Below are 26313 nucleotides of genomic sequence, written 5' to 3'. Positions count from 1 at the left end.
TAGGGAGGTGGTGGAATCTCCATCCTTAGAGGTTTTTAAGGCCCAGCTTGACAAAGCCCTGGCTGGGATGATTCAGTTGGGGTTGGTCCTGCTTTGAGCAGGGGGTTGGACTAGATACCTCCTGAAGTCTCTTCCAGCCCTAGTCTTCTATGATTGTATGACTAGCTAAGAAATGACTCCATGTGCTAGGCACTAGAAAATATAAAGATGGTCCCTGCCCCAGCAAGCTGACAGTCTAAGTCTAGAACAAGTGGTGAGAGACAGACACACGGAAACAATGCCATAATGTTGGCCAGCATGATGGGCAGTGGTCTTTTATCAAATGATCTCTAGTCTGACATCAATTTACACTAGTTGGGTACCCGCTCCTATGGATTATTATTGTCTCTGCTGGCTAGAGTAAAACACCATTCGATTCTTCAGTACTCTGCCACCTTAAGACAAAGAGGCCCAGTATAAAATTCACACTTACAAAAATATCCAGGCAATCAAAGCTTTTTTGTACTAGAAACCTAACTAAGCGTGTCGAGATTTAAAAAGTAATCAGAGAACCTTTCGCTGAATCACAACTGGTACATCCTAGGAACGATTCTAGATTCCCTACCGTCTGTTTCTCGGGCCCCTGCGACTCCCCTTGTTCCTTCCAAATATCTGTAGATGCTTGTCATGTCTGAGTCATTACTTAGTCAAGCTACTGTGATTGGTGTGAGTGGGTGTGGAAAACCAACTCGTGATGCAACAATAAAAACAATGAAGTTAAAGACACTGTAATGAACCAAGAATTGGATTTTTATCACACTTTAGCTTATCTATAACCAGGTAACAAGAACCCAGCCTGACTGAATAGAATCTGCAGGATTTTATTAACATGTAAACCATTACAGAACACACTTGTAAATGAGTGTTTAACCTGATGGTGGTCACAGCCATAAACTCCTTAAGACCTAGTTCTGCCACCCTTATTCAACCCTTAACTTGGGCTACACTCTCTGAGTGAAATTTATCTCTATGGATATTTATGTCTATTTATGTCCACTTATGGCTTCAGAAGGTTGGTTCTCTCTACAGGGCAAATTTCACACTAGTGGATGAATACAAGCCAGTCTTTTTTACAAGTTTGTAACAGATAAATATAAAACCACAAATCCAGTAACTAGTTAAACACAACAGTAGCAACTAGGAAGTCCAGGTATCACTGTTTTGTATCTCAGATACCTACTCTCTATGCAAGGGCTTAATAAATATGGAATTTCACCAGCAGCATGCGGATAGGTTAGCAAGGGAGTTAGAACATAACAGATTATAGAAGAGTAACATGGGAATCTAGATCAAGGACTCTGATGCCAAGTGCTTTCAAATCTGGATACCCAGTTCCTGTCGATTTTACCATCCGGCGACTTTGGAAATTTCAACCTTAATGTACCACTTTTACAAATAAAGGCAACAATTTATACACAGTGGGTCTATCTGTAGCTGATGTAAATTCCATTGACTATGCCATACACCAGCTGAAGATCTGGCCCCGTCAACCAACCCCCATCAACCAATTTCTTGAGTGATCAAAAACTGTTTTGTTTTGTTTTTAAATCACTTGTTGCCAATGGGATCTAAGGAAACAACACACTACGTGAGGCTGGCAGAATTAAAACAAGATCCAGCACCCTAAGTTTTAAGAAAACAGGTCAAGTCACTTATTGTGGATTTTTTTCCCTATCTTCACAGATGAATATTTGAGAAGTGGGAGAGGGAGACCTTTATAGCCAGAGCTGGATGTTAAAATCCACATTTGCTGTCCCAACAGTCTCAGATCTTCATCAAACATAAATCAAGTTTAAACTAGACTGAATTTCTTTTCCAATATACCAGCCACTTTTCTGGAGTGCTTTCTAATTTTTCTCTAATCACCACAATCTTCAGGGAGGTAGCTCTGCTGCCCCATGGCAGGTTTGTTATTTCAATGGCTACTCTTCAAACAAGACCAGGGAACACTCTTCCGAGGATTCGTTTTTCTCTGCTTCCTGGCTCCCATGTGCTTCCTTGGCCTTTTCTAGCTTCCCCACTTCCTGGAATTCCTCAAAGATCTCATCATTGCTACTTGACCTTGGGTGGCTCCTGGTGGTATTGTCTTTCACCTGTAATATCTTCACCAACTCTGGCTTCAAGCCATCTCGACAGGACAGTGTCAGGTTAACTCTGCTGCCTCCTGCTGGCGGTTTGGGCTGGCTGGATCCTGAGCTGTTGCTTCCCAGAATGGTGAACTTTTTATTAAAGCCTACAAAGAAGAGAGACCAATGCAATCCTCAGAATACAACAGGAAAAAGGAAGAAAGAATCATACCAGAGACCCACAAACTTTCCACAACCTCCCACTGGGAAATGAGGTGATGAGTCAACATAGCTTCATAGATCGGGATTCTCCAAATTTTCCCCATAAGATCCCCAAGGCACGGGGACAGAATGCCAAGATAAATCCATTAAAGGCTCCATTACTACATAAGAACGGCCATACTGGGTCAGACCAATGGTCCATTCAGCCCAGTGTCCTGTCTTCTGACTGTGGCCAAGGCCAGGAGCTTCAGAGGGAAAGAACAGAACAGACAATCGAGTGATCCATCCTCTGTCGTCCACTCCAAGCTTCTCTGATTTGCACTCCTACTCCAACGTGCTTATACTGCTCCCTGCCAAGGCTGGGAGGGGCATCTGATCTCTGGGTCCATTCAATCCTTGGCCTCATGAAGTGGCTAGCCAGGAGGCCAGCTGGTGCCAACCGTGACGGGAGGGAATTGAACTGAGACAAAAGCACTCAGTTTCAAATCAGACGCAACCTCTTTATCCACCTACAGATTCCTCCTCAAAAACTCTCCTTTACCATGATGTCGACAAAATACTTGACCACGGCTAGGCTGCTGGTATGCTAAGACCTCTGCCTGCCATGCTAACCCACAGTGCCTCATTGTCTGCTTGTATTCGCCCTTCTGTCTGTCCCTATCTCTTGTCTTAGACTTAGACTGTAAACCCCTTGGGGCAGGGACCGTCTTTTTGTTCTGTGTTTGTACAGAGCCTGGCATAATGGTGCTATGGTAACACAGTAGAAGTAATTATAACAATACTAACCAGTAGACCATGCCTCCCTCAAAAACAACAAGTGATGGTGATGTTTGGGAAGGAACGATCAGCTGTGTGAAGCAGATACAAATTTCATCCTGGCTGATTTGGACAAGTAGACATGAGTTTAAGGCAATTGAAAGGCAACTTCCCAATTCCTCCTGCCCCGTGAAAGCCAGGATGGTAGGAGAGTGAGCTATTCTAACGTAAGTATCACACCCCAAGACTTCTTAATTTGTGACTTTACCTTACTTGCAACATGGCTACAACGGTTGGCGTCACTAACCTTTCAGAGAAGTTTTCTCCTTGAAATCTGAAGTCGCAACCTAGAACCCAAGTATTGGTTAGTCAAACATGAAAGCGAATATTATATATATATATATATATATATAAATTCGAGGGCTGCAAAAGGCGCCTTTTAGTGACATAGTAAGGACATGGTCTATAGCTTATCCGAGATGATATCATCCCAGTCTATGAATAGCTGCCCGGGAAGATCTCTGAAAAGGGCTCTTTAATATAGCAGATAAAATCAGAGCAAGATCCAACGCACAACAAATTCAGGCTGGAACTAAGGGATACGTTTTTAACAGGAAGAGTAATTAACCACTGGAAACACTGACCCAGGGATGTGGTAGATATGCCAACACTTGATGTCTTTAAATCATTGTTAGACTGCAAGCTCATTTTCTCTCTGTTAGGGCAGAGCTGACTGAAATATAAATCTTAAAAAGAAATGAATTAAATGTACAGCTCCTTGATGCGGCTTGATGTAGTCCTCACTGATTACCTCAAAGCACATTAATAATATTCAAATTAATACAAATTAGCACAGTCCACATGGACAGTTAGCTCATGCGAGACTAGGGCAGGGGTAGATTCACAACCCAGCATACCGCAAACTAATTGTTCATGTAGACAAGGATTTAAGTGTCTTATGCAAAGTTAAAGAGCAAGTGAACCGAACCTGGGTTTCACAAATCCCAGTATCTTTTAGGAAGAAATACAGTTTCGTTTGAGGGTCTTTTGAAGATCCACAATTTAAAGACGCTTCAGCAGCCAGCCCTTGGAACTCCTTCTGCTTTTGTCTGCCAGATCTTCTCGTATTCGCTTGGATAAACTAAACAAATTGAGTATCCCCTAGGGGCTAACAGTCCAATAATCTTTGCGGGCATGGTTGTAGCTGAAAGCATTGGTGATACATTACTATATGGCATTTTTGTTAGGGCGGGTGCAGGGAGAGACAGAATCAATGGAGAGACAAGAGAACAAACCCCCTTCGTTTAGACCATCTTCTGTTTGGCGTACAATATTCTCATTTCCATCACAGGTCTGCTTCTCCTCACTGGGCTCACAGGCCACATTGAATAGCTCTAGAAGACAAGAACAACAATAACTCATTCTCCAGAGCACACTTTTTAACACCTTACAACAAACTTACTGCAGATTTGAACCAGCTTACCTGGTTCTCGCATCAAATCCTAGCAGTTGTATCATTATTCCAATGTTCCAATGGTTAATTTCCACTAAAAAACGGCACCTTATTTGCCATCTGAATTTGTCTAGCTTCAACTTCCAGCCATTGGATCTTGCTTACCTTTGTCTGGTCGACTGAAAATTCCAGTAATATTATCAAACTTTCTGTTCTGCTGGTACTTCTATGCTGAGATCAAGTCAGCTCTTCGCCTCTTTGTTAAGCTAAATAGATTCGGCTCTTGGAGTCTTTCCCAATCCTGGAATCATTCTCAAGGCTCTTTTCTGACCCCTCTCCAACTGATCAACATCCTTCTTGGTTTCTGAACACCAGCATTCCAGCGGCAGTCGCACCCGCGCCAGATACAGAAGGAATAAAACCACCTTGCTGCTACTTTTGGCCACAGGGCCGCATGGGGAGTTCCCGCTACCAATCTCACCTTTATTCAGTTCCTTGCCATACCACAAACTTTGTGTGGAACCTTAGGGAAATCACCTAAAAAAAAAAAAATCTCTGTGCCTCAGTTTCTCCATTGAAAAATGGGAGTGATTCATAAATTCTAAAGCCAGATTGAACTACCATGATCCTCAGACCTCCTTTAAAACACAGGCTGCTAATGTTTCCTTTGAGTGAAAATCATGCTACAGGACAACCACACAAGACTTAGTGGGGACTCTAGCCAGGGAAGGCTGGGGTTTTCATTAAATCTGCCACCTTAGCTCCTCTGACATGGGAGTGCTGAACACAATCCTGACCCACTGCTAGACAGACACTGGAATTACCATTATTTTTAAATGAGCTGCTTTACAATTGCACCTACGGTCCCTGCCTGAAACAGTTTATAGTCTAAATAAACAAACAAAGAAGGACTGAGGTTCTGCAACCTATGTCATACAGAAGGTCAGACAAGATAATCATCAGAAGGATGTTGAAAGACTGGAAAGGGGGCAGAGAAGAGCTACCAAAAGGATTGGAGGGCTGGAAAAAATGCCAGAGAGTGAGAGACGTAAAGAAGCTTGCTCAGTTTAGCTTATGAAAAGAAGATGGAGAGGTGCTCTTTAATCTAGCAGAGAAAGGCAGAAAAGAAACACCATCTGGAAGCTAAAGACAGACAGGCTCAAATCACAAATTAAGGCACCGATTTTTTCCCCGTGTGGGTGATTAAGTATTGGAATAAACTTCCCAGGGCAGCAGTGGATTCCCCACCGCTTCCTCTCTTCCGATCCCGACTGGAAGATGCTTTTGTCCTGCACAAGTTAGTGGGGTCAATACAGCGGGACCTGGGTGAAATTCTTCAGCAATTTGACTTGTGGGATATCGAGGGGGAAAGCTCCAGGCTACAGCACCATACCTTCCAGGTCCTCATGACCTAGCAATCCTCCCTCACTGGATTGACTGACAAACCCAAATCTCATCACTCTCCCCTGAGGGAGGGCAAGAAAAAAAAAAGAGACATCTCCTGAAATCCTGGCAGCGATGGGTCGAATCTACCGAGTGACGGCCTCCTTGATTTAACTTCAAATGCAAAAACAGGGCAAAGGTCGTAGCGTCAACATGAGGGACTGCAGGCAGAGAACCCCAGACAAGACCCACTGCTCCGAGAAGGCGTCTAGATGTTCAGAGGACACTGGATGGACAAGGGACCAGGAAACAGCCCCATAGCCATAAAGAACCATTACTACATTCTGAATAATGCCCTCTTCTTCCAGAACCAAAAGCATCTACACAGAGAGTTAATCAGGCTCAGTGACTCAGGAATAATTCCATGTGTAGACAACCCCACACCTCCTCATCTCAAAGTATTTTACAACCGTTGTATGATTAACCTTCACGATACCCCGCCTAGGGAAACTAAATCACCAGATGGTTGCCCAAGGAGGAACAACAGGGGAGAAGAACCCAGGAATCCTGACTCCCAGCCCCACTTTTTTCTAACCACCAGAGCCCACTCCCCAACCAAAGCCGGGGAGAGAACCTAGGAGTCCTGACTCCAGCTCCCCCTGCTCTAACTGACCAGACCCCACCCGCATCCCAGAGCCAGGAAAAGAACTCAGGAGTCCTTATTCCAAGCTCCCCCTCCTCAGGCTTTAGCCTGTATCCCAGCCAGCTTGAGTTACTAGCATCACAAAAGATGAGTGATGTGTGCAGGGGGTCGAGTTCACAGGAGCACTCGATCGACCTAATATGTGTTAACCATCCGTGAAGATGAAGCTTATCTGATCCCAGATTGAAAGGGCAAGCAAGTGTTCGCCCCCCAACGCCCAGGGGGGCCACAGGGAAACCCGCAAAGATGCTCCAACCGCTGGAAGGCCAGCGGGTGCCTAGGTGGATGGCAATTGGTCTCACCTCAGCAGCCCGGCGGTGTTCATACCTGAATGCTGATCCACTCGGCTTCCTTTGCCATCTTCACGGCAGTGTCCAGTTTCTGGCGGTAATCTTTGCTCCTGAGTGTCTTCTGAAAGAGCAAGAGATAGTTGGTCTTCCCGCGGCGCCTAAAATGCGTCAAAACTCTCTCTCTCCCTCCCTCCCTCCCCCCACCAGGGCCAGTGACAATAAGAAAGACACAGCCCACTCCTCTGTGAAGGGGCAGGGCATAAATCTTTCTGGTACCACCGGCTCCTTGCTAGGGGAAAAATTCACCCGAGGAGAGGAACATCACCAGATGTTTGTTCAGCTGTCTAGCACAATTGGGTCCTGGTCTGTCCCCCCTGTGGGGAGATCGGGGGACACTAGGTGAGGGGGGAAGGGGAATGGGGGGCACACAGAGCCCCCTGGTCTGAGTGCAAGAAGTCCCTGAAACCGAGGTAAGCAAGGTGGCACACAGAGAACCCCTGAGGGGGAATGGAGGGATCCGAGGTGTTCACTACTCAGGCCACAGTGTGTGTGACACTTTAGTTGCATTAACTTAGCACCCAGAAGCCCCAGTCAGGGATTGTGGCCCTAGTGTGCTGGGCATGGCTCACAGAGCAAGAAACAGTCCCTGCGCCAAAGAGTGTACCATCTAGACAAACAAAGGCAGAATTGAATCCAGAGCTCCAGCAAGTCCTCCTGACTCAAAGGCCATGGGTCTGATGAATCACAGGACCACAAACAGACACCCTCGCCTTATCTAGAAATCAAGAGGAAGCACATTTCCTAAACGGCTATTCACCAGCTGGTTTTTAAAGGGACTGAAAAAATAGAGCATAGCCATAAAAAATGGAGGGGAAAAGGGGCAAAAAAGAGTCTTGCATGTGATACAGAGTGTCAGGAACTAGATCTTCCTGCTCCTGAACCAACTTCCATGGCTGTGGGTGTGCGCGGGCCTCGTGCAACAGTGCTGGAGACTTTTCCCCAGTGGTGCCCGTAGGGGCAGCCCCGCCCAATGCCAATGACTTAAGCTGTGAGTGAGGGTATAACCCGCAGAGACGCCCCATCCCTCCTGCAGTTCCGACACACCACAACTCCGTAGCAAATGCCAACGCATTGGCTAAGGTAGGTGAGTCATGCAGTGGACGTATGCAATCCAGCCCAAACCACCAACGGTCACCAGCAGGTAGGTAGCTGTTTTTATTTCTTTGAGTGCTTGCGTATGTTCATGACACGGTAGCTGATTCCCGATCTGCTATGCTAGGAGCAGTGGCTTGAAGTCTCATTGGAAGAGGGACAACAGGACTGCCTTATCCACATTTGCCTTGAAGCGGCCGACAATGAGTGATGTCTGGTGGGAGTGTGGATTGACAAATGTCCATAACTGAGAGGTGAGCCAGAAAGGCCACCAAGGCTGAACCTGCTCTCTTCGAGGGCGCTGTGAGTCTAATCAGGAGGCGTTACTCCCACACGATGCACGTGGAGAGTCTCCGAGTTATTGGATGATGCACTTCATGCGTTCCACGTGTGACACAAAGAGATGGGAAGATGCCAGGAAGGCTTTGTCCCGTCCAGGTAGAAAGCCAATGCGTGACGAACACTGAGCCTGAGGGGGAGGAGTGGTTTTCTCTTATCCCTGGTGGTATGCGGTTTTGGAAAGAAGACTTGGAAGGTAGACAGATTGGTTCATGTGCAAGTCAGAAGCCACCTTGGAGAGGAATTTAGGGTGTGGCCTAAGCTGGACCTTGTCCTTGTAGAAAACTGTATACGATGGATCCATGACCAATACCTCTAGTACCCCTCCTCTACTGGCAAAGGGGATGGCCACTAATAATGGGACCTTTGCTGATAGGTGCAGAAAAGATCACGGCAGACAGCTTCGCTGAAAAACGTCACAGGGTACTTGGACTGAAAAGAGAAATGGACAGAGCTGAGTTAACTTTGTGTCAGATTGTTACATTAACTCCTAGAGACAGACAAGGTGGGTGAGGTGTCCCTGTTAAATCCATGGTGTCTGGTTGATGTCCTCAGTGAGGTAACCCTTTCAGTGGGATGAAGGGTTTGGTTGGCATGGAATTGCAGGGGAGATTAGAGAGAGAGCATCCTTTGATCTGGGAGGCTGATAAGTGACCAGATAAGGTGTATATGGACTTGGCAAAAGCTTTGCCAGCCACCCCAGTAATATGAGGAGATGGGGAAGTCTGTAATAATGCAGGGGGAAGGTATGGAGGAGTACACACAGAGCCCTGCCATGGGGAGGGAAGGTGGGAACAGAGGTAAAGAGAATGGGCGGCACACACAGCCACTGGCATGGGGATGAGGAGCTGCAGGGACTCCCCAACATAGAAGGGGATGGGAGGGTGGCACACAGGGTGGAACAGAGCCGTCTGGTGGGTGTAATGAGCTCACAAAGTGTGTGACCCCCGTTGCGTAAAATACAATACCGCTTACAGGAAGAGAATCCAACTGGGATGAAAAGAGGAAATACTCCCCGATGTCAGGGTCACACTCCACCATGGCAGGCCACCTACATGCACCACAAAAGGGGAACATTAGTACGGTCGGGCCATTAATTTTCTGATTTCCTCTGAGATGTTAACACATGAAAAGGTGGGAGTTGGTTTACATGGTACCAACAGTTAGAGCACCGTTCAGTCAACCTGCTCCATCCATCGCTGAAAACAAGTGCTTTAAGGATCCTTAGAAAAAAGGGATGCAACACAATAAAATGTGAGGAAGGTAACAAGATAGAGACACGCAGCCAGCGGCTGTGTTTTTGACTGTAGTCCACTTAGCCCAGCAGGCCCCTGAAATGTTGATATTGCTTTCTAGAAGGGTACAAGAAATGGGGCTAGTGCATCTGATAAAAACATTTGTGGTGATCTGTTGACACAGCGACCTCTGAGGTAGCCCAGCAAGTTGTGTTGGTAAAGTATATCTTCCAGAAAAACATCCAGTCTGGATTTGAAGAGATTAAGAGATGACTATCCACCCCTTCTTCCCTTGGGAGTTTGTTCTGTTGGTTAATCGCCCGTGCTGTAAAAAGCACTGCCTTATTTCTCATTTGACTTCCAGCCGCTGATTTTTGTTCTGTTGTTCTTCACTAGACTAATGACCCTTTTAGTACCCCGTGTTTTCTCCCCATGAAGATACTTAGACTCCAGGATCAAGTCACTATTCAGTCTTCATTTTTATAAACTAGACAGACTGAGCTCCTTCTGGGCTTGTCTACATTACCTCTAAAGTTGATGTAACTCACGTCGCTCAGGGGTGTGGAAAACCCCCGCCCGAGCAATGTAGGTTACATCGACTTAAAGCGTTCTCTACACTGTACTATGTCGGAGGGAGACGATCTCCGGCCAACATATCTTCCACCTCTTGGTAGTGGCAGTAGTGAAAACAAGCCCTAAATCTCTGAATTATTTTGGGGGCAGTCCCATGGCCTGCATTATACAGGAGGCCAGACTACATGATCACAATGGTTCCTTCTTGCCTCTGAATCTATGAATCTCTGAGTCAACAGATCAGCACGTGCCACACAGTGCAAGTTTTTGGGATGTAATTCTGTTTCATAAGGCCTTGTTGGAGGGTTTTGTCAGAATAGCTACCCCAGTATAGTTGTACTGGTAACCCTCTACTATGAACGCAGTTGTATCAGGGCAAAAGAACTTATACCAGTAAAGCTTATGTTGGTTCCCCTGTACTGGTATAGGAATGATTATCCCAGTATAATCACGTTTACATTAAGACTTTGGATATGTCTGCATTACAGAGACTATCCCAGCAGAACCCTGGAGTGTAGACACAGCCTATCCGACAAAGGGGGGGGTTTCTGTTGCCGTAGGAACATCAGTTCCCCAAACAAAGTTAGCTATTGGTATGTCTATACTTCAAATGCTACAGCTGCCCCGACTGATGCAATTAAGCCGACTTAATTTTCTAGTGTAGATCAGGCCTACCTTAATGGTCACAGCTGTGTCTATGCTAGGTTTTTTCACACTCCTGACCAAAGCAGCCATGGCGACGTAACTTTTCAGTATAGCCCAGGGCCTTCCCTGGCATAGCTCAGTCGGTTTAAAAAAAAAAACAAAACCCTAACCAACATCCCTGTGCTGGGAAAATGTAAGTATAGATTCGACCTTCTTGTTGCTGAGGTCCTGAGGTTTTAATAGCCGTCTGCCATCATAAAATCTATAAATTCATGGGCCTAGCAAAACTCCCGCTAACAGCAATGGGAGAAAAGTGAAAAATGGGAGAATGCATCCGATGAAGTGAGCTGTAGCTCACGAAAGCTTATGCTCTAATAAATTTGTTAGTCTCTAAGGTGCCACAAGTACTCCTTTTCTTTTTGCGAATACAGACTAACACGGCTGCTACTCTGAAACCAGCAATGGGAGAGAAACTGAGAGCTGTTTCCTTTCTAGCTTGTGCAGTCCTAGCGAGTAAGAATCAATTGTCTTTTAAGCACGGCACCCTTCAAATTCAGTCAAACGCCCACCTGAGCATGGGTCTCCCTACATGCATCTCCCTGCGAGGAGAAGCGCCTGGGGGAGCCTACACTGAGCGACTGAGTTACTGAGATTTGCCAGCTTCCTGTCAGGGGAAGAGGCCTCTGTCTGTGTTTTTCAGCTGAAGACAGCAGCTGTGGCTACAGAGTGCCCAGAAAGGCCAGGGGACGCTTGGACAGCGCGGCGAGGGATTCCAGCAGAGTCAGCTGTTGTAAAGACCGCAGCAAGGCAGCCTCAACTGGAGAGTTTTTCGCTGGCATCTCTTTGATCCCACCGGTGTGGAATAAAACAAGATCATGTGGGAGGCAGGCCAGGCCTTCTGCACTGCAGCTTGTATTCCCAGCCTCTGGCTCCCCAAGCTGACGTGGGCTAATGAGCATGTCCCAAAAGGGGATGTGAGCATAACGTGCTGCCACACAATTGATATCTGCTGGCATTTCTTGCCTCTTTCACCTGTGAAGATCACAGGACATCTGAAACACTGATACACACATATTACACGGGCATCACTTCCCCCACTGTTGAGATGCAGCCACCTCTGGGATGGGGCACAGCAGCAGATAAACAGTGCACAGCATCACAGCACTTTGGGGTGGGAAATGAAGAAAGATTTTCATATCCAATTGAAACTGGAAGGGGGAATTTGGGGAGGCAGAATGGAATGAGCAGTGGGAATTTTACTTGTGAAGAGTAGATGTGATCTTTGGTTTTACATCTGACTCAGAGGATAGTGGCACCAGTATTTCCTATGTAACACCAGAGACCGTGGGTGGAAGGGATTTGGAAAGGTACTGCAGTGGGACTCACCCATTGCTTCCCAGCTCTGCCTCAGTCTCTGTGTGTGAGCCATCTTGGGTCTGTCTTCACGGCAGAGTTAGCCTGGGTGTTTTAGCCTAGCCTAGCTCTGATCAGCCACTGTGCAGAGCCATATCCGAGGTGCTGAGTTCTCACCGGTACTGAGATCCCCCATGTGTTGCCAGGACTTTGGGGGCACATCTCGTGGTCCTTAGCGTGGCAGTAAGATGAGCCACTCTATGATTCATCCCCAGTGAGTTGTGGGTGAACGTGAACCTGTCTGTCCTCCTGAGCACACAGGGAATTGTGGGAAGGCTCTAGAGGACTATCAGCCCCCAAGTGATTTCGTCTGTGTCCTCACTGCAAAGTGCCAGGTTACCAGACTGAATGAAAGCCTCACTCAGGCTTTACCCTGTACCCCAGCCAGGCCAGTGAGCCCAGATTCAAAAGCACCACTAAGCTCGGGTCAGAGGATTTTGTGTGTGGACGGGAGCCGGGATAAGGGAAACACTGGAGTAAGAGCCCAGGTTAACTGTGCAGTGAAGATGTATCCCCAATGTTTCTAGGCCTCAGCTCTTCCCCCTTCAGAAAAATAACCCTGTGCTTGTCTTCTTTATTTAGCCCGTGAACTTGCTGGGGCAGGGACTGTCTCTCAATACCTGTCTGTGCAGCGCCAAGCCCCGATCTCCAATGGCGCTACCGTGTTATTTTTAATTATTTATATGAGAGGAAAGCCAAGAGGCCTAACCCAAGATCAGGGCCCACATTGTGCCAGGCTCAGTGTGACCCAAGAGCTGACTGTCTAAAGAGACAAAGGAGAAACTGAGGCCCGGGGCAGTGACGTAATTTTGCCAATGTCACTCGGCAGCCATGAATAGATCCCAGGTTTCTGCAATCCCAATCCAGCACTCTATCCCAAGTGGGCCATACTGTATGTTTTACAAGTGCACCATGCAGTCTATTTTTCAAAAGCTTCTACCTCTGTTTATAGTTAAGTGGCTTAAGATTTTACCAGCGTTATTGACACCTACCATGGATAGACAAACTGTTTGGCCCATATGATTGACCCAGGCACGTAGGTAGCATACACGACCTCGTTTTCAGATCCGGACCATGTCTCCTCGGGTACATCACAGCTTTTGTACTGCAGGTCTGCAATAAACAAACCACACCAACCATCACAGCTGAGCAAGAAATAGCCTCCCACGGGAAATTCTGAGAATTGTGACATTTTGTTTAATTTCGAGTCAGAGCCCAAAATAGAAATATCAGAATTTTTCATGAAATGAAATATTTCATTTCAACCTTACCATATTGTTTTGTTTCAACTTTATTGTTCTGATTCATCTAATATAACATAATGCAATATAACATAATACAAACGTCAAACTGATAACGCTGAAACGAAGCGTTCAACCTTGTCAAAATGAAACCTGCCTCGCAATGAGAGACTAAAGAAACTCAATCCGTTTAGTTCAAGGAGCAGGTTAAGACGTGACTTCATCAGAGTCTATAAGTACTTGCATGGGGAAAAGGTTTCTAATACTAGACAGCTTTTTTAATCTAGTACACCGGTGGATTTTCCATCACTCGGAGGCTTTAAATGAAGACTGGATGTCTTTCTCAGAGACCTGCTATAGCTCAAACAGAAGTTATGCACAAGGTGAAATTCTCCACCTTGTGCTACACAGGAAGTCAGGCTAGGTGTTCAGAATGGCCCCTAAAAAGTCTATGAATCTGTTTATCCTCAGCTAGTGTAAATCAGCATTGCTTGCTTCACTGAAGCCAATGAATGATTAGCTAATTCTGAATGTCAGGACACCTGGAGGAGAAATCCTCCTGGCCTGTCGGAGTAGGAACAATGGGAAGGTGATTTTTGCCTTAGAATTGCAATCAGATTGGATCTACAGCCTCAGCGCCAACCAGGAAAACATCAAGACTTCTCGGCACTTACAAGCAGGACTGGATTTTCAAAAGAGAGCGAAACCCATTTCAGGTTTCCAAAGCTCTCAGGCCAGCAGGAAGAAGAGCTTTTGGGGAAAATCCAGCCCTAAACATCCCTTGTTTGTGTGACTAAATGGGAGGTGAATGGCCTGGAAAAGCTGATTTCTAGGTCATACTGTGAAGGATTTTTGTGACAAGGACACATGTGCTTTAGAATTTAAACTGAAGCTTTAGAATTTAGACTGAATTTAAACTTGTTCCCTGGCTGACAACCAATCAAATGGGCACTAGCAGCTTGGGCTAGATTTGAGCTGGTGACCTAGAGGTCAAAAAAAGGCCGCTCTCCTGTTTACCTGTGTTTTGGCTGCACGTCCAGTCTTCGGGAAGAACAGAGGGATCTATGTCACTGCTAAGACAGCGCCATTTCTCACACCTGGGATAAGAACACTGGACCCACGCCACGCACTGATCTACAGCACAGCAACACAAACACACAGCAGCTGCAGGGGCCTACTACTAGCACCCAGCACAAACCGGAGGCTCCGAAATCACAAGTCAAAGACAAGGAACCCGAGGAAACGTAGTTAATCTTATCATTGATGAAGCCACCACTACACAGGGTGACTTACGGGTGTCACTAATTTGATAGAACTATATTGGATGAACTAGCCTGGACTAAGCTCCTGGGTGGCAGACGACATGATCACATAGATCCTTTCTGGCCTTGGAACCTATGAATCCACTAGCCTAGGACTTGCCAAACCTGTCAGTTTCCTGCAGTGCCACAAGCTTCCTATATGACCTGTGGCAAGTCACCTCGCTGTGCCTCAGTTTCCCACCTGTACCATAGGGATAACCTACCCCACAGAGCTGCTGTGAGGATAAACACATCAAAGAGTGTGATGTGCCTTGAGATCTACTGATTTCTAAGTTCAGGGTTATTAAACTATGAAGGCCATTTTTATGCTGAATGGGAACATTCTTACATAATCCAGATTCACACTTTTAATGAATCCAGATTAATTTTCTTGAGTTAAACAAGGCCTCCCCATGGTTTTGGAAGGCGTGGGGCTAGCCCCAGTGCCAAATCTGCAAGTCTCCACATTTATTCAATTTACACCCAGGTTTTGCTTCCCCCTCCCCCGGTGTTAAACTTTCAGAAACACAGGACTGACTGAGCTCACTGAAAGTGCTTTCTCCTCCTTCCTCCGTTTCCTCTTGGTCAGCGATCAGGGTGTAACCTTGAACTATTTTCTTCGGCTCTCCTTTCCGTTGACGCTTACGCCTTTCTTTGTTTGCTTCCGTGCTCTCATCTGCTAGCAACAAAGAGAAAACACAAGACTCAAAAACACAGACGGGGTGGTGGGGGCAGAGACTGTTATAACACAACAGGTGGTGGAGTTATTGTTTGTCTTGATGGGGCTCTGGTTTCAGTCACTGATCCCAGCGGGAGGGTGTCACCTTAAAGCAGCTACTTTCTTCCCTTTTATTCCTGCATCCCCATAGGGCTAGAAGAGCTAAGGCCCAAGTCTTCCCACATGGCAGGTCAAAGTCACGGATCTGCTAGTGAGTGAGCACACTTCTCTCAGACTTAAAAACTCCTCCACATCTCTGCTTCCAACCAGGAAACACACTGCAGTGCAGAGGGCTAGGACAAAGGCCAGTGTGGCACTTAAAATCCTACTTCAGCCCTGGCTTAAAGAAACTGCCTGCTGTTATTGGTTTCTACCGTATTCAAGGAAACAAGACATTCTTTGAAAACAAGCAGGATTGCACCAAAGAAACACCTGACTTGGATCATCAGTTTCTCATCCTCACCCGGCAAGGCCCAAACACTGGCTAACCGCTAGGGCAAAAGAGGCAACAATCCCCATCCATCTTCATAGGAGAGAGATTTTGATGCAGTGGCCCGCTATAATTACAAATGTATGTCTGTATTTGCACACACAAAAGACTTACACATTTCCTTTCTCATCTTGTTTAAAGAAAGTTTATTGCGTTTCTTTGCTTTGGGCAGAGACTCTTTTAGGTCCACGGCAGAGACTGTTCCTTTGGGCTCATCGCTGTGCTGAACCAAATTCCATGCAGGTAGGGAGGTCTCCAAAGTCTCCCTAAAACAAATATTGGCGAGGATCAATTCATGGCTGTTATTTATTGTTTGGATTACCTGCTGGTGCTGTACAAACACACAACAAAAAGATGACCCCTTGACTCACCCTTAACAGGAGGTTAACCTGAGTATCATAAAGATACACCTGCCTACACCAATGAGAGAGAGTATGGAGATATAGATAGATCACATTAGCACCTTGTGTCATCAGGTACATTGCTGCAAAACAGATGTGAAAAGACAACAATTCTCATTTCACATCCATTTTGTCCAGGGGGCAAGTGGGGGATCAGGTCTCTGCACCCCTTTGAATATCTTGCTTTTTGCTTTTTTCAGCTTTCTCAAGCAGTTACTTTTGGGTGGATAATATTTTTTACTGAGAACATGCACCATCTAGAGGCCAGACCGTATCTTACACTTCTAAAGCAGGTGCATTCCCCTTCCAGCTTCCCCTGCAAAAATGAAGTTAAAAAGGGCAAAAGGTCTGAGTTGATAAGCTAAACAAACATGAGAAGGCTGGCTTGTTTATACGCAAGGCATGGGAATGGTAACAGCTTCATGCTCCATGAGAATGGCACTGATACACATTTGGGTTCCTCTGGTGATAGCAAGATGCTTGGGACATTTTAATTGAACTCTCACAGCATTCCCTGTGAAACACAGTCACAGAGGAGGGAAGAAAGAGGCAGAGCCAGGAAGGGAATCTAGGAAATCTGACATCCAGTTCTCTGTTCTCACTGCTAAACCTTCCCCCTCCCGCTGCTCTAACCCACTGGACCCCACTCCTCTCCCACAGCCAGGGATAGGACCCAGGAGTCCTGAATCCCATTCCCTCCTGCTCCAACTTCTACATCACACTCCCCTACCAGAACTCTGAATAAAACCCAGGGATCCTGATCCCAACTCCCCCCTGCTTTCCCTAAACAGCTGGGCAATAGAACCCAGGATTCCTGCCTCCCAGCCTCACCACTGCTCTGATCCACGAGAACGAATGGAAATATGGATTATTACCATTGATTACATCTAAGGTGGCAGGACCCACAGGTCCCATGTGCCAGGCACAGCATGTACACACTGTGGGAGACAGTCCCTTCCCCCAAAAGTTTGTACAACTCCCAAGAAACCCTGTGGCAGCTGGCGTCAACCCGACATGTCTACATTTCACATCCACGTTTTTACATAGATCTGAATCACAATTTTTCAGAACATCGGCTCAAAATGTTGACACTTTTCCCCAATTGGGGAGGAACGTGAGCGTTGAAATATCCGGATTTCATGAGCTGACTGAGCCCAGTTCAAGGGCACAGCCCTTTTCTGCTTCACGGCCTGGGCCCAGGATATGCAGGACGGGAACTGTGGGCGACCAGTCTTCTCGGAGCCAGCCACAGGAAGTCAGGACCATCCTAACCCCAGGAGCACTCCCTCCCTTCTTGGAAAGAAGCACAGAGCAGCGGGTGGAGGTATTGCACAACCCTACCAAAACAAGACCCTCCAGCACATGTGCGATCCTGCCCTTGGGGAGAGGATGAGAGAACAAAGCACTTGAGACCAGCGTTAGTCATGTCACTTACTAATATAACCACAACAGCAGTGTTGTTTTTCGTTAGTAGATCTCACTGCGCTTTACAAAGGAGAGCAGTTTTCCTTATCTTTATACGAGAGTCATGGAACTGGGATAAGACCCTGGATAGAACAGAGGAGAACCGCCGCAGGGGGAAAATGCCTCTTTTTGCTTTTGGATTCCTTTAGCTTTAACCTCAGTTGTTAAAGCTCCTGGCTGCTCTGGTTTTTCCAGACTCTCTTTTCGATAACAGGGCCCATCACCCCTCCCTGGCTGTCTCTTCCCTGCTCCCCTGACTGTTCACACTGGCCTGACTCTGTCACTCTTTCTCATGAGTTCTTTTCCCTCTGTTTCTATGGCTACAGATAAGGGATGCCTCCCCTGTGTTTGCCCAGCGAGCACTATTTGGAAACAACTAGCTAGAAGGAGGAGAAGAGCATATTCTGTAACCTTGGTTCACACACCTCGTAGATAGGCTTTACCGACGGGACTTATGAAATTTGGGCCAGGTCTTCCAGTGGTGGTGATCTGATTAAATGGAGTTACACCGGTTTACACAAGGCGGGGAACTCACCCTTTGGCTGAAGGATGTATTTCTCAGGGTAACTGGCCCTACAATCTTAATGCAAGCGTAAAAGGTCGTAGACTCGCTGGCACAGCGCCTCCTGCTGGTTGCCTCGGGAATTAGCACTTTCAGCCCCAGAGCGCCCTCTGCTGGCCAGTGTGTCGCCTGCCTCAGGCCCCTCTGTCCCTCCCAGACCTCAGTGCCCTTTACCTCGGGGTTCTGCCCCAGCAGTACCCCCACACTCTGGGTCTCCCCTCCCAGGGGAACCCCCAACCCCCTAAGCCCACCTTGCCTCAGTGGCTACTGCCAGTCGTCATCTAGCCCCCTTTCCCTGGGGCAAACTGCAGACTGTAATAGCCACACATCACTGGCAAGGGGGTCAGACCAGCTGCCTCTGCCTATCACTGGGCTACCCCTTTACAACCCCAGTACCCCCTTAGGCCTTAAACAAGGCATCAGCCTGGACAGTTGCCAGGCTGGAGCCCCCCCCAGCTCCCCTTTGCCCTTCCCCAGCACTGCTCTGCATCAAGTACTCTGTGCTCCCCAGCAGCTAGGTCCTTCCCACTCCCAGCTGCAGTGAGACTCTGCCTTCTTATTAGGGCCAGCTGGGCCCTGATCGAGCTGGCCACACCTGTGGTCAGCTACTCAGTCAGCTTCCCTCAGCTGTTCTCACTCCTCTTATCTCAGGAGCAGGGTAACCGTCCCGCTACAGCCAGGCATAAGACAATATACTGCAGAATAAAGGGACTGATATAAACTCACTTCTTCAAACATTGTTGTTCTGCCACCTCGGTAGCTTCTGCCTGGTGAAATGTCCTCTTGGACTCTTCTGCAAATTGAGATTAGAGCTCTGTAAACCTCCCACATTTTATCTGGCAGCTTGTGCCTAGATGGTCATAATTTCATGAGGCGTCACACATTGAAAGGTTGGATGCTGATCCAGGTAATAATTGGACTACGGAGGGAAATGCAGTTCCGGATTCCAACAGATTTTCTGCGTGCTGTCATTTCAGCTCGACAGGCTGCAACCCTGCAAAGTGATTCCCTGCGTAGACCCGTTAAATAATAATGCAGATCAATAATATCTAGCTTTTCTATAGCACTCATCAGAAGAGAGCTCAAGGTGCTTTACAAAGGAGGTGAGTATCATTATTCCCATTCTGAAGGTGGCAAAACTGAGGCACAACATAGGGAAGCGATTTGCCCACGGTCACCCAGCAGGCCCCATCTCCTAGTTCTGGGACAGTGCTCTATGCACTAAGCCACACTGCCAGTGCTGCCGTTGAGCTTTCACAGGCCCCAGGTTAAGCACGTGCTTGAGTCTTTAAGAGGATTTATTTGCTTTAAGGTCAGAAGGGAACATTATGATGATCCAGTCTGATCTTGCGCCTAACACAAGCTGTGAATTCCTACCAAGTGATTCTCCTGCAGAAATTCAGGCAAAGTCTAAACTAAGAAAGTTATGCACTGCTGATAACCAGCGATTTTTGCTAGCACAGATCAGGACTGGCATCACTCAGAGTTAGCCTGCAATACAGGGGTGTTTACTTCGTTACACCTCCAAAGGCACAAGGCATTAGGTGGACCTAAAATCAAAAACACACACACAAAATATTTAAGCAGGAAACTTAACATGCTGTGGGATGGGGACAATTATCTTTATATTACCTCAATTTCACGATGCCTTGTTTCTGATAGAAACGATTTCTCAGAGTCAACATAAAGTGAGGCGAGGGTCCACTTAATTTGCGTGCAACTTTATGTGCTTTGGCACGTCAAGATGCCCCCAGCCTGTGGAGGGCCCGAGACAAAAGCTATGGCATGGTGATTCGGACATGGTGGCCTTTGTTTTGACATGCCCAGGGAACAAGACTGTCTTAACTGGGTCCCGGGCCAGATCCTCAGCTGGTATAACTCCATCAAAGAAGTGATGTCAATTTACTCCAATTCACAATCAGGACTCATTATGTTTTTAAACTGCTGAAGAAGCTAAAATACTAGCTTTCAGGCATGCTGAGGACATATTTTAGCCCGTTAAAAGGGACAGGAAACAATTCGTATCTACAAAATGTCTGGCTCATCCAAATAAATACTTCACGGGGCACCACTTTAGCTATTCTCATTTTAGGTTTCACGTGACAAGCTTCTTTTGGGGTTGCTCAAGAAGCCCTGTCAACTTACCCATGCACTCTTGCAAAGACTTCTGCAGCACACACTGGACAATTTCCTCAAACTGCAAGTCTGTGAGGTGACACATCTCCTACAAAGAGAGGGCAGATTGAGTGACAAATGGCATTACCCATTAACAGCTGGACTTAACTTTAACAGAGATCCAATAACAGGTTTCAGAGTAGCAGCCATGTTAGTCTGTATTCGCAAAAAAGAAAAGGAGTACTTGTGGCACCTTAGAGACTAATACATTTATTTGAGCATAAGCTTTCGTGAGCTACATCGAATGCATCCGATGAAGTGAGCTGTAGCTCACGAAAGCTTATGCTCAAATAAATTTGTTAGTCTCCAAGGTGCCACAAGTACTCTTAAAAAAAAAAAAGAGAGAGATCCAATAAGTGTTCTTTTAATTTAGCAAATTTAGAGCTGCTCTACAAGGCTTCTGTTAGGGATCAAGCTCCTGGACACCTCTGCCCTCAGAAGTTTCCATGATTTTGGGGCTTCTGAGATTGCTTTTAGGGCTACATAACACCATCCTTTGCTAATATTTACTTTCAGTCTTGAGCCGGGACGTTATTATTAATAGCGCTGTCAGAGAGACACGCCAAATCCTGGGAAATAACACTATTAATATTTAATGCGACGATGTAGCACTTTTCCTATTGAAAACACTTTGCATGCTTTAATCCACAGAACACCCCTCACAAGGCAGGTTATGTGTCTTAGGGTGGATCCCGACTGTTAGCCTAGGTTCCCACACAGCCATAAAAAGCTCAGTATGTTAAGGTTATCAAAACGAAGGCCAAGAGATGACTTGATCACAGTGTATCAGTACTTTAACAGGGAGAAAATTCCAGATACTAAAGGACTCTTTAATCTACCAGAGAAAAGCAGGACCAAAACCAGCAGCTGGAATTTAAAGTCAGACACATTCATATGAGAAATGAGTTTCAATAGTTTTTAAACAGTGCAGGTAAACAAACTCCCAAGTGCAGGGGTGGAGTCTCCATTTCTGGAAGCCTTCCAATTGAGACTGGAGCCTTTCTGGAAGATGTTTTAGTCCAGCACAAGCAATTGGGCCCAATACAGCAGAAGTGGGTGAAAGTCTATAACCTGTGTTACGCAGAAGGTCTCTTTCGGCTGCAGAATCTACGAGATGGATCGAGGTGAGAGTATCATGTTGTATACAACAAACTGCCAGGGGCTCAGGAACGAACAGGAACGTCAAATGGGCACAGGGGATCAAATGCCCATCCTGGCCCCACAACAGACACCTGAGAGGGTCTGGGTTTTCATCACACTCTGGCAACATTTTTCAAGCCAACGTAAGTCTCTTTGAACTGAAAATGGCAACGTCAGAGTTATAGAGTTTAAGGCTCCAAAAAGGACCACTAGATCAGTGGCTCTCAATCTTTCCAGACAATTGTACCCCTTTCAGGAGTCTGATTTGTCTTGCATACCCCCAAGTTACACCTCACTTTAAAACGACGTGCTTCCAAAACCAGACATAAAAATACAAGGGCTCATGTCCAGTAACAACCCCACTTCTTGGGTCAGGTTTATTCACATAAACTCAAAAGTCTCTTCCTTGTCAGTCTCACACCGAGTATCTTCCTGCTCCTTCCTTCCTGGCCTTCTCTGCAGGCCTCCTTCCCCGCCAGTGTCTCATCTGGCTTCCCCAACTCAGGGGCCTGCAGGAGCCTTCTTATGCCAGTATCTGCGGGCATCTGCCAACATCCGCGGGCATCTGCCAACATCCACCTGCAAACCCTTCTCTCTCCAGGACTCTTCCTTACATACTCCAGGTCTGATTGTGTCACCTGGCCCCCCGCATTCCCCCCATCTAGGGAGAAGAGTTGGCTATTGGAATAGGCAGGGCTGAGCCAGTTTTTAGAGATACAACTATATAGGAACTAATGAAAGTTTTATTCATGTTATTAGATTCTGACATGAAATCACCTTAGCTGATGCTCGGCTTGAGTTCCTTTTGGCTCTCTTTTCTACATCTTGGGCTGTTTCTGGACCTTTCACATGGCCCATATCTTCTTCCTTTGTTACCCTAAATTTCTTCCACCTCTTCACATCAGTGTCTGGATGGCCCACTTTCAGTTTTGTTTCGGTCGAGTCGCTTGTCCCTTGGCTCAGCAGGTAGGTCATCGCCTCTTTTGCTCTAGTGTCCTCCTTTTTCCCATGATGCTCAGGTCCTTCCCGCAAAGAAAGGAAATGGGGTTTTGCCAGTGGAGGGGCAAACGTTTTCTTCATCGTCTTCCCAAGTGCTGAAATTAAAGCAAGCAAGAAACACAATGCAGCACCCCACCACTAATCACAAATACCTCTGACACTGAAGCTCTGACCTTGTGGACACATAAAAGTTACACCCGTTTATCCATCCCTTGAGTGCAGAATCTTAAACTGAAAGGGCCAGATAGATTTAGGTTGCATCCAGACAAGCATACATCTATTTAACTACCTCCTCTATTACTTGCGGTCTTTATACGAAAACTGGATCTATTTCTGGAAGACACTCTCTAGCTCAGACAGAAGCTATGGGCGTTGTGCAGAAATTAATGGGTGAGGCTACCCGTCCTGTGCCAATGTCATACAGGAGGTCAAACTAGACTAAGTCTAAATCTTTTCTGGACTTAATATCTATGAATCTATTAACTGAATTGATTTCTAAATTGAAGCAGGTTTTGTGTGAGAAATGCCTTCTTTTCTTTTCCATCACTTAAGTGTTTCCCAGTTTGCCGGTGGCACAAAGTGGCCAAGTGAATTAATTATCATATGTTAATTAAAGCCAATGGGCCTGAATCTCAGGTCTACTGTAAAGGTCTCTTTATACGTCTAGGAACTTTTTATAAATGAGAAGCAGGCTCAAGAGCTCCTTTGGTTGCTAGGAACCAGAGTCCACCTGGTCTAAAGACCTCTCCCTACAAATGTATTTATTGCTACTCTTATTACACTTATGTCAGTGTAAATACAAAGAGGTGTAGTCAATTTACTGGAATTACTTTGGATTTACACCGGAGTACATTATTGTGCGTTCTTTTCATTGTGTTAGCTGTACACACGTAACAAAAGATGACAGGTTTCAGAGAAGCAGCCGTGTTAGTCTGTATTCGCAAAAAGAAAAGGAGGACTTGTGGCACCTTAGAGACTAACAAATTTATTTAAGCATAAGCTTTCGTGAGCTATACATCTGATGAAGTGAGCTGTAGTACTCCTTTTCTTATAACAAAAGATGGCGTCTCTTCCAAAGCGTTCATAATCTAAGGCCCTAATTCAGCAAGACACTTAAGATGTGCTTAAACCCCGATGGAGTTAACGGGAATTAAAGACGTGTTTATATACTTGGGTGGGGAGGCATGGACTGCTGAAATTGGCGCCCAAGTGAGAACAAAGTTTGCCCTGATTGATAGTGAGCTAGCTAAATGTTTAACAACCTATAGCACACAGGAATGTCATGAGGATGAAATGTTTACATGCCTCTTATGGAACATTTGCCGAACCCTGTGGGCCAGATCCTCAGCTGGTGTAAGCAGCTGATTTACACCAGGTGAGGCTTTGAAGTGTATGTATGGAAGGGGATTACCCAATGCCCTGCAATGTGGGGCAAAAAGAGCTGGCTCTTAAAACCCTTGCGTCTCTGGATGATGCTTGGGATGGGTGTTAGTCCAGCCTGCGAGGCCCAATTCTCCCCTCACACTGGGCCTCTGCTTTACAAAGTATACCTCGGTTGACTCTAGTGGAGTGACTCCAGATGTACACCAGTGTGAGCGAAAGCAGAATTGATCCCGGATGTGCGGAAAGATGGGATCAACAGGGTATCCCATGGCTCTTGGGTTGTGCAAAATAGGGTGAAAACCAGGACCATGTTCAACTCCATTTCCACTGAACACCCTAATAAGAATGGGGTGCCATATCTATCTATCTAGCATTATTTTCTCTCCTCCTAAGCACGCATCTCCCATGAAACAATAACTAGGGAGTTTTGAGTATTTTGGGCAACCATGGGTGACCAAGGTCCACATTAAGAAAAGGAGTACTTGTGGCACCTTAGAGACTAACAAATTTATTAGAGCATAAGCTTTCGTGAGCTACAGCTCACTTCATCGGATGCATTGAAGTGAGCTGTAGCTCACGAAAGCTTATGCTCTAATAAATTTGTTAGTCTCTAAGGTGCCACAAGTACTCCTTTTCTTTTTGCGAATACAGACTAACACGGCTGCTACTCTGAAACAAGGTCCACATTGGCACCTTTTATGAGGTAAAATAGATGTGATTTTTTTTTTTTAGCTTTTTTGCCCTGTCGGCGTTACCATCTTGGCGCTTGTCTGGCCAGGATGGGGGAGGCAAATAGGCACCAGGGTGGCACATTTTTGGTGCAGCCATGGTAGCGACTAGGGCATCATATTGATACAACAGGCAATGCCATGCAGGGGGGCGACCAGGCCGTATATCAACACCTTTTGTGAGGGAAAACAGACATAGGCATTTAGGTTTTTTGGCCCTTCAATGTCTACACGTTGGCACGTTTTAAGCACAGGAGCATCTGGGCGCCATATTAGTACAGGAAGCAACACCAAGCAGGGGGGCAACCTGGCTCCCTGTTGACACTTTTATGGGGTAAAAGAGACACGGTTATTAGGGTTTTCTGGCTTTCCCATGAGATGACGTCGGTGCGTTTTGTGTGCAGGGGGCACCATCTTGACACAGGAGGCAATGCCAAGCCAGGGGCGACCGGGCCCACTTTTCAAGAGGTAAAACAGACACAATTATCTTGGCTTATTGGCCCCCCGGCGACGCCATATTGGCGTAGGTCTCTGGCGCCATATTGACCCAGGAAGGCAGGCCATGCAAGCGGAAGGGCGACCGAACCTTTTCATGAGGTAAACCAGGTGCAGGGAGGCAATGGGTACCGAAATGGGGCATGTTTGACCCAAGCCAGGGTCCCTCTATTAGGCTCAACAGGTGGGGACAGCTTTGGCGCCTTTTTTTCCTTCAGCGCGCGCGCGCGCGCGCGCGGCGGCGGGGGGGAGGGAGCGCGCGCGCGCACTCAAAGCGCCCTTGAGCCTCACGCGCTCCTAACGGCCGGGTGGGAGGGGGGAGAAACTCCAGTGCGCACGCGCAACTTCCTCAGCACGGCCGCTGCTCCGTCTCCGCGGCGACGAAGCTAGCTTGAGGCCGGCTCCGTGCGCGTGCACGATCATCTGAAGGGGGCGGGGACAGGACGCCTGCGTCCGTCGAACTCACTGTGCCTGCTCGTCTTGGCAAAGGCGGGCTTTGGGGTTGCGCATGCGCATTGCCTCAAGGGGGGGGACTACGTAGCCATGCTGGTGACCACGTGGTTTTCACTGTGCACTGACCCTATAGATTATGGACTCTGGGGGGGGCTATATTATTTTTAGTTATACAGATATATATCCCTATGGATCTGTAGATGGACTGGAGGTATAGATTATGGACTTTATGGAGGTTTATATTATAATTATATATATATGAGCCTGAGGGTCTGTATATGGGCTGACCCTATAGATTATGGACCCTATAGCTCAGTATATGGAGTACACCCATAGAGTATGGATTTTAAACATCTTTAGGTTCTAGGTCTTGGTGTATGGGCTGGCCCTGTATATGGACCCTTGGTGGCTATATGTGGGCTGAGATACGGATCCTGCAGGTCTGCATATGGGTCAACCACCTAAAGCATAGATGAAGTGGGCATGCATATACC

The 26313-nt window shown here is 46.6% G+C and overlaps 1 protein-coding gene across 1 annotated transcript; it reads right to left on the bottom strand.

Moving 5' to 3' along the window:
* Nucleotides 1-774: 774 nt before the first annotated feature.
* ZCWPW1 (zinc finger CW-type and PWWP domain containing 1) lies at nucleotides 775-25744 on the bottom strand. Its single transcript, XM_043503608.1, has 16 exons — nucleotides 25634-25744; nucleotides 22539-22855; nucleotides 20592-20670; nucleotides 19173-19239; nucleotides 16134-16285; nucleotides 15359-15487; nucleotides 14528-14644; nucleotides 13262-13382; nucleotides 9379-9454; nucleotides 8768-8835; nucleotides 7117-7201; nucleotides 6950-7033; nucleotides 5930-6002; nucleotides 4413-4477; nucleotides 3391-3430; nucleotides 775-2272 (listed from the first exon to the last, which is right to left on the bottom strand). Exons 2-16 carry the CDS (start codon nucleotides 22839-22841, stop codon nucleotides 1962-1964), a joined length of 1770 nt encoding a protein of 589 aa, XP_043359543.1. The 5' UTR covers nucleotides 22842-22855; nucleotides 25634-25744; the 3' UTR covers nucleotides 775-1961.
* Nucleotides 25745-26313: the final 569 nt, after the last annotated feature.

The sequence above is a fragment of the Dermochelys coriacea genome, chromosome 28 (genome assembly GCF_009764565.3).
Source record: "Dermochelys coriacea isolate rDerCor1 chromosome 28, rDerCor1.pri.v4, whole genome shotgun sequence".
NCBI classification, from domain to species: domain Eukaryota; kingdom Metazoa; phylum Chordata; order Testudines; family Dermochelyidae; genus Dermochelys; species Dermochelys coriacea.
This window is presented reverse-complemented; position numbering and strand designations above follow the sequence as displayed.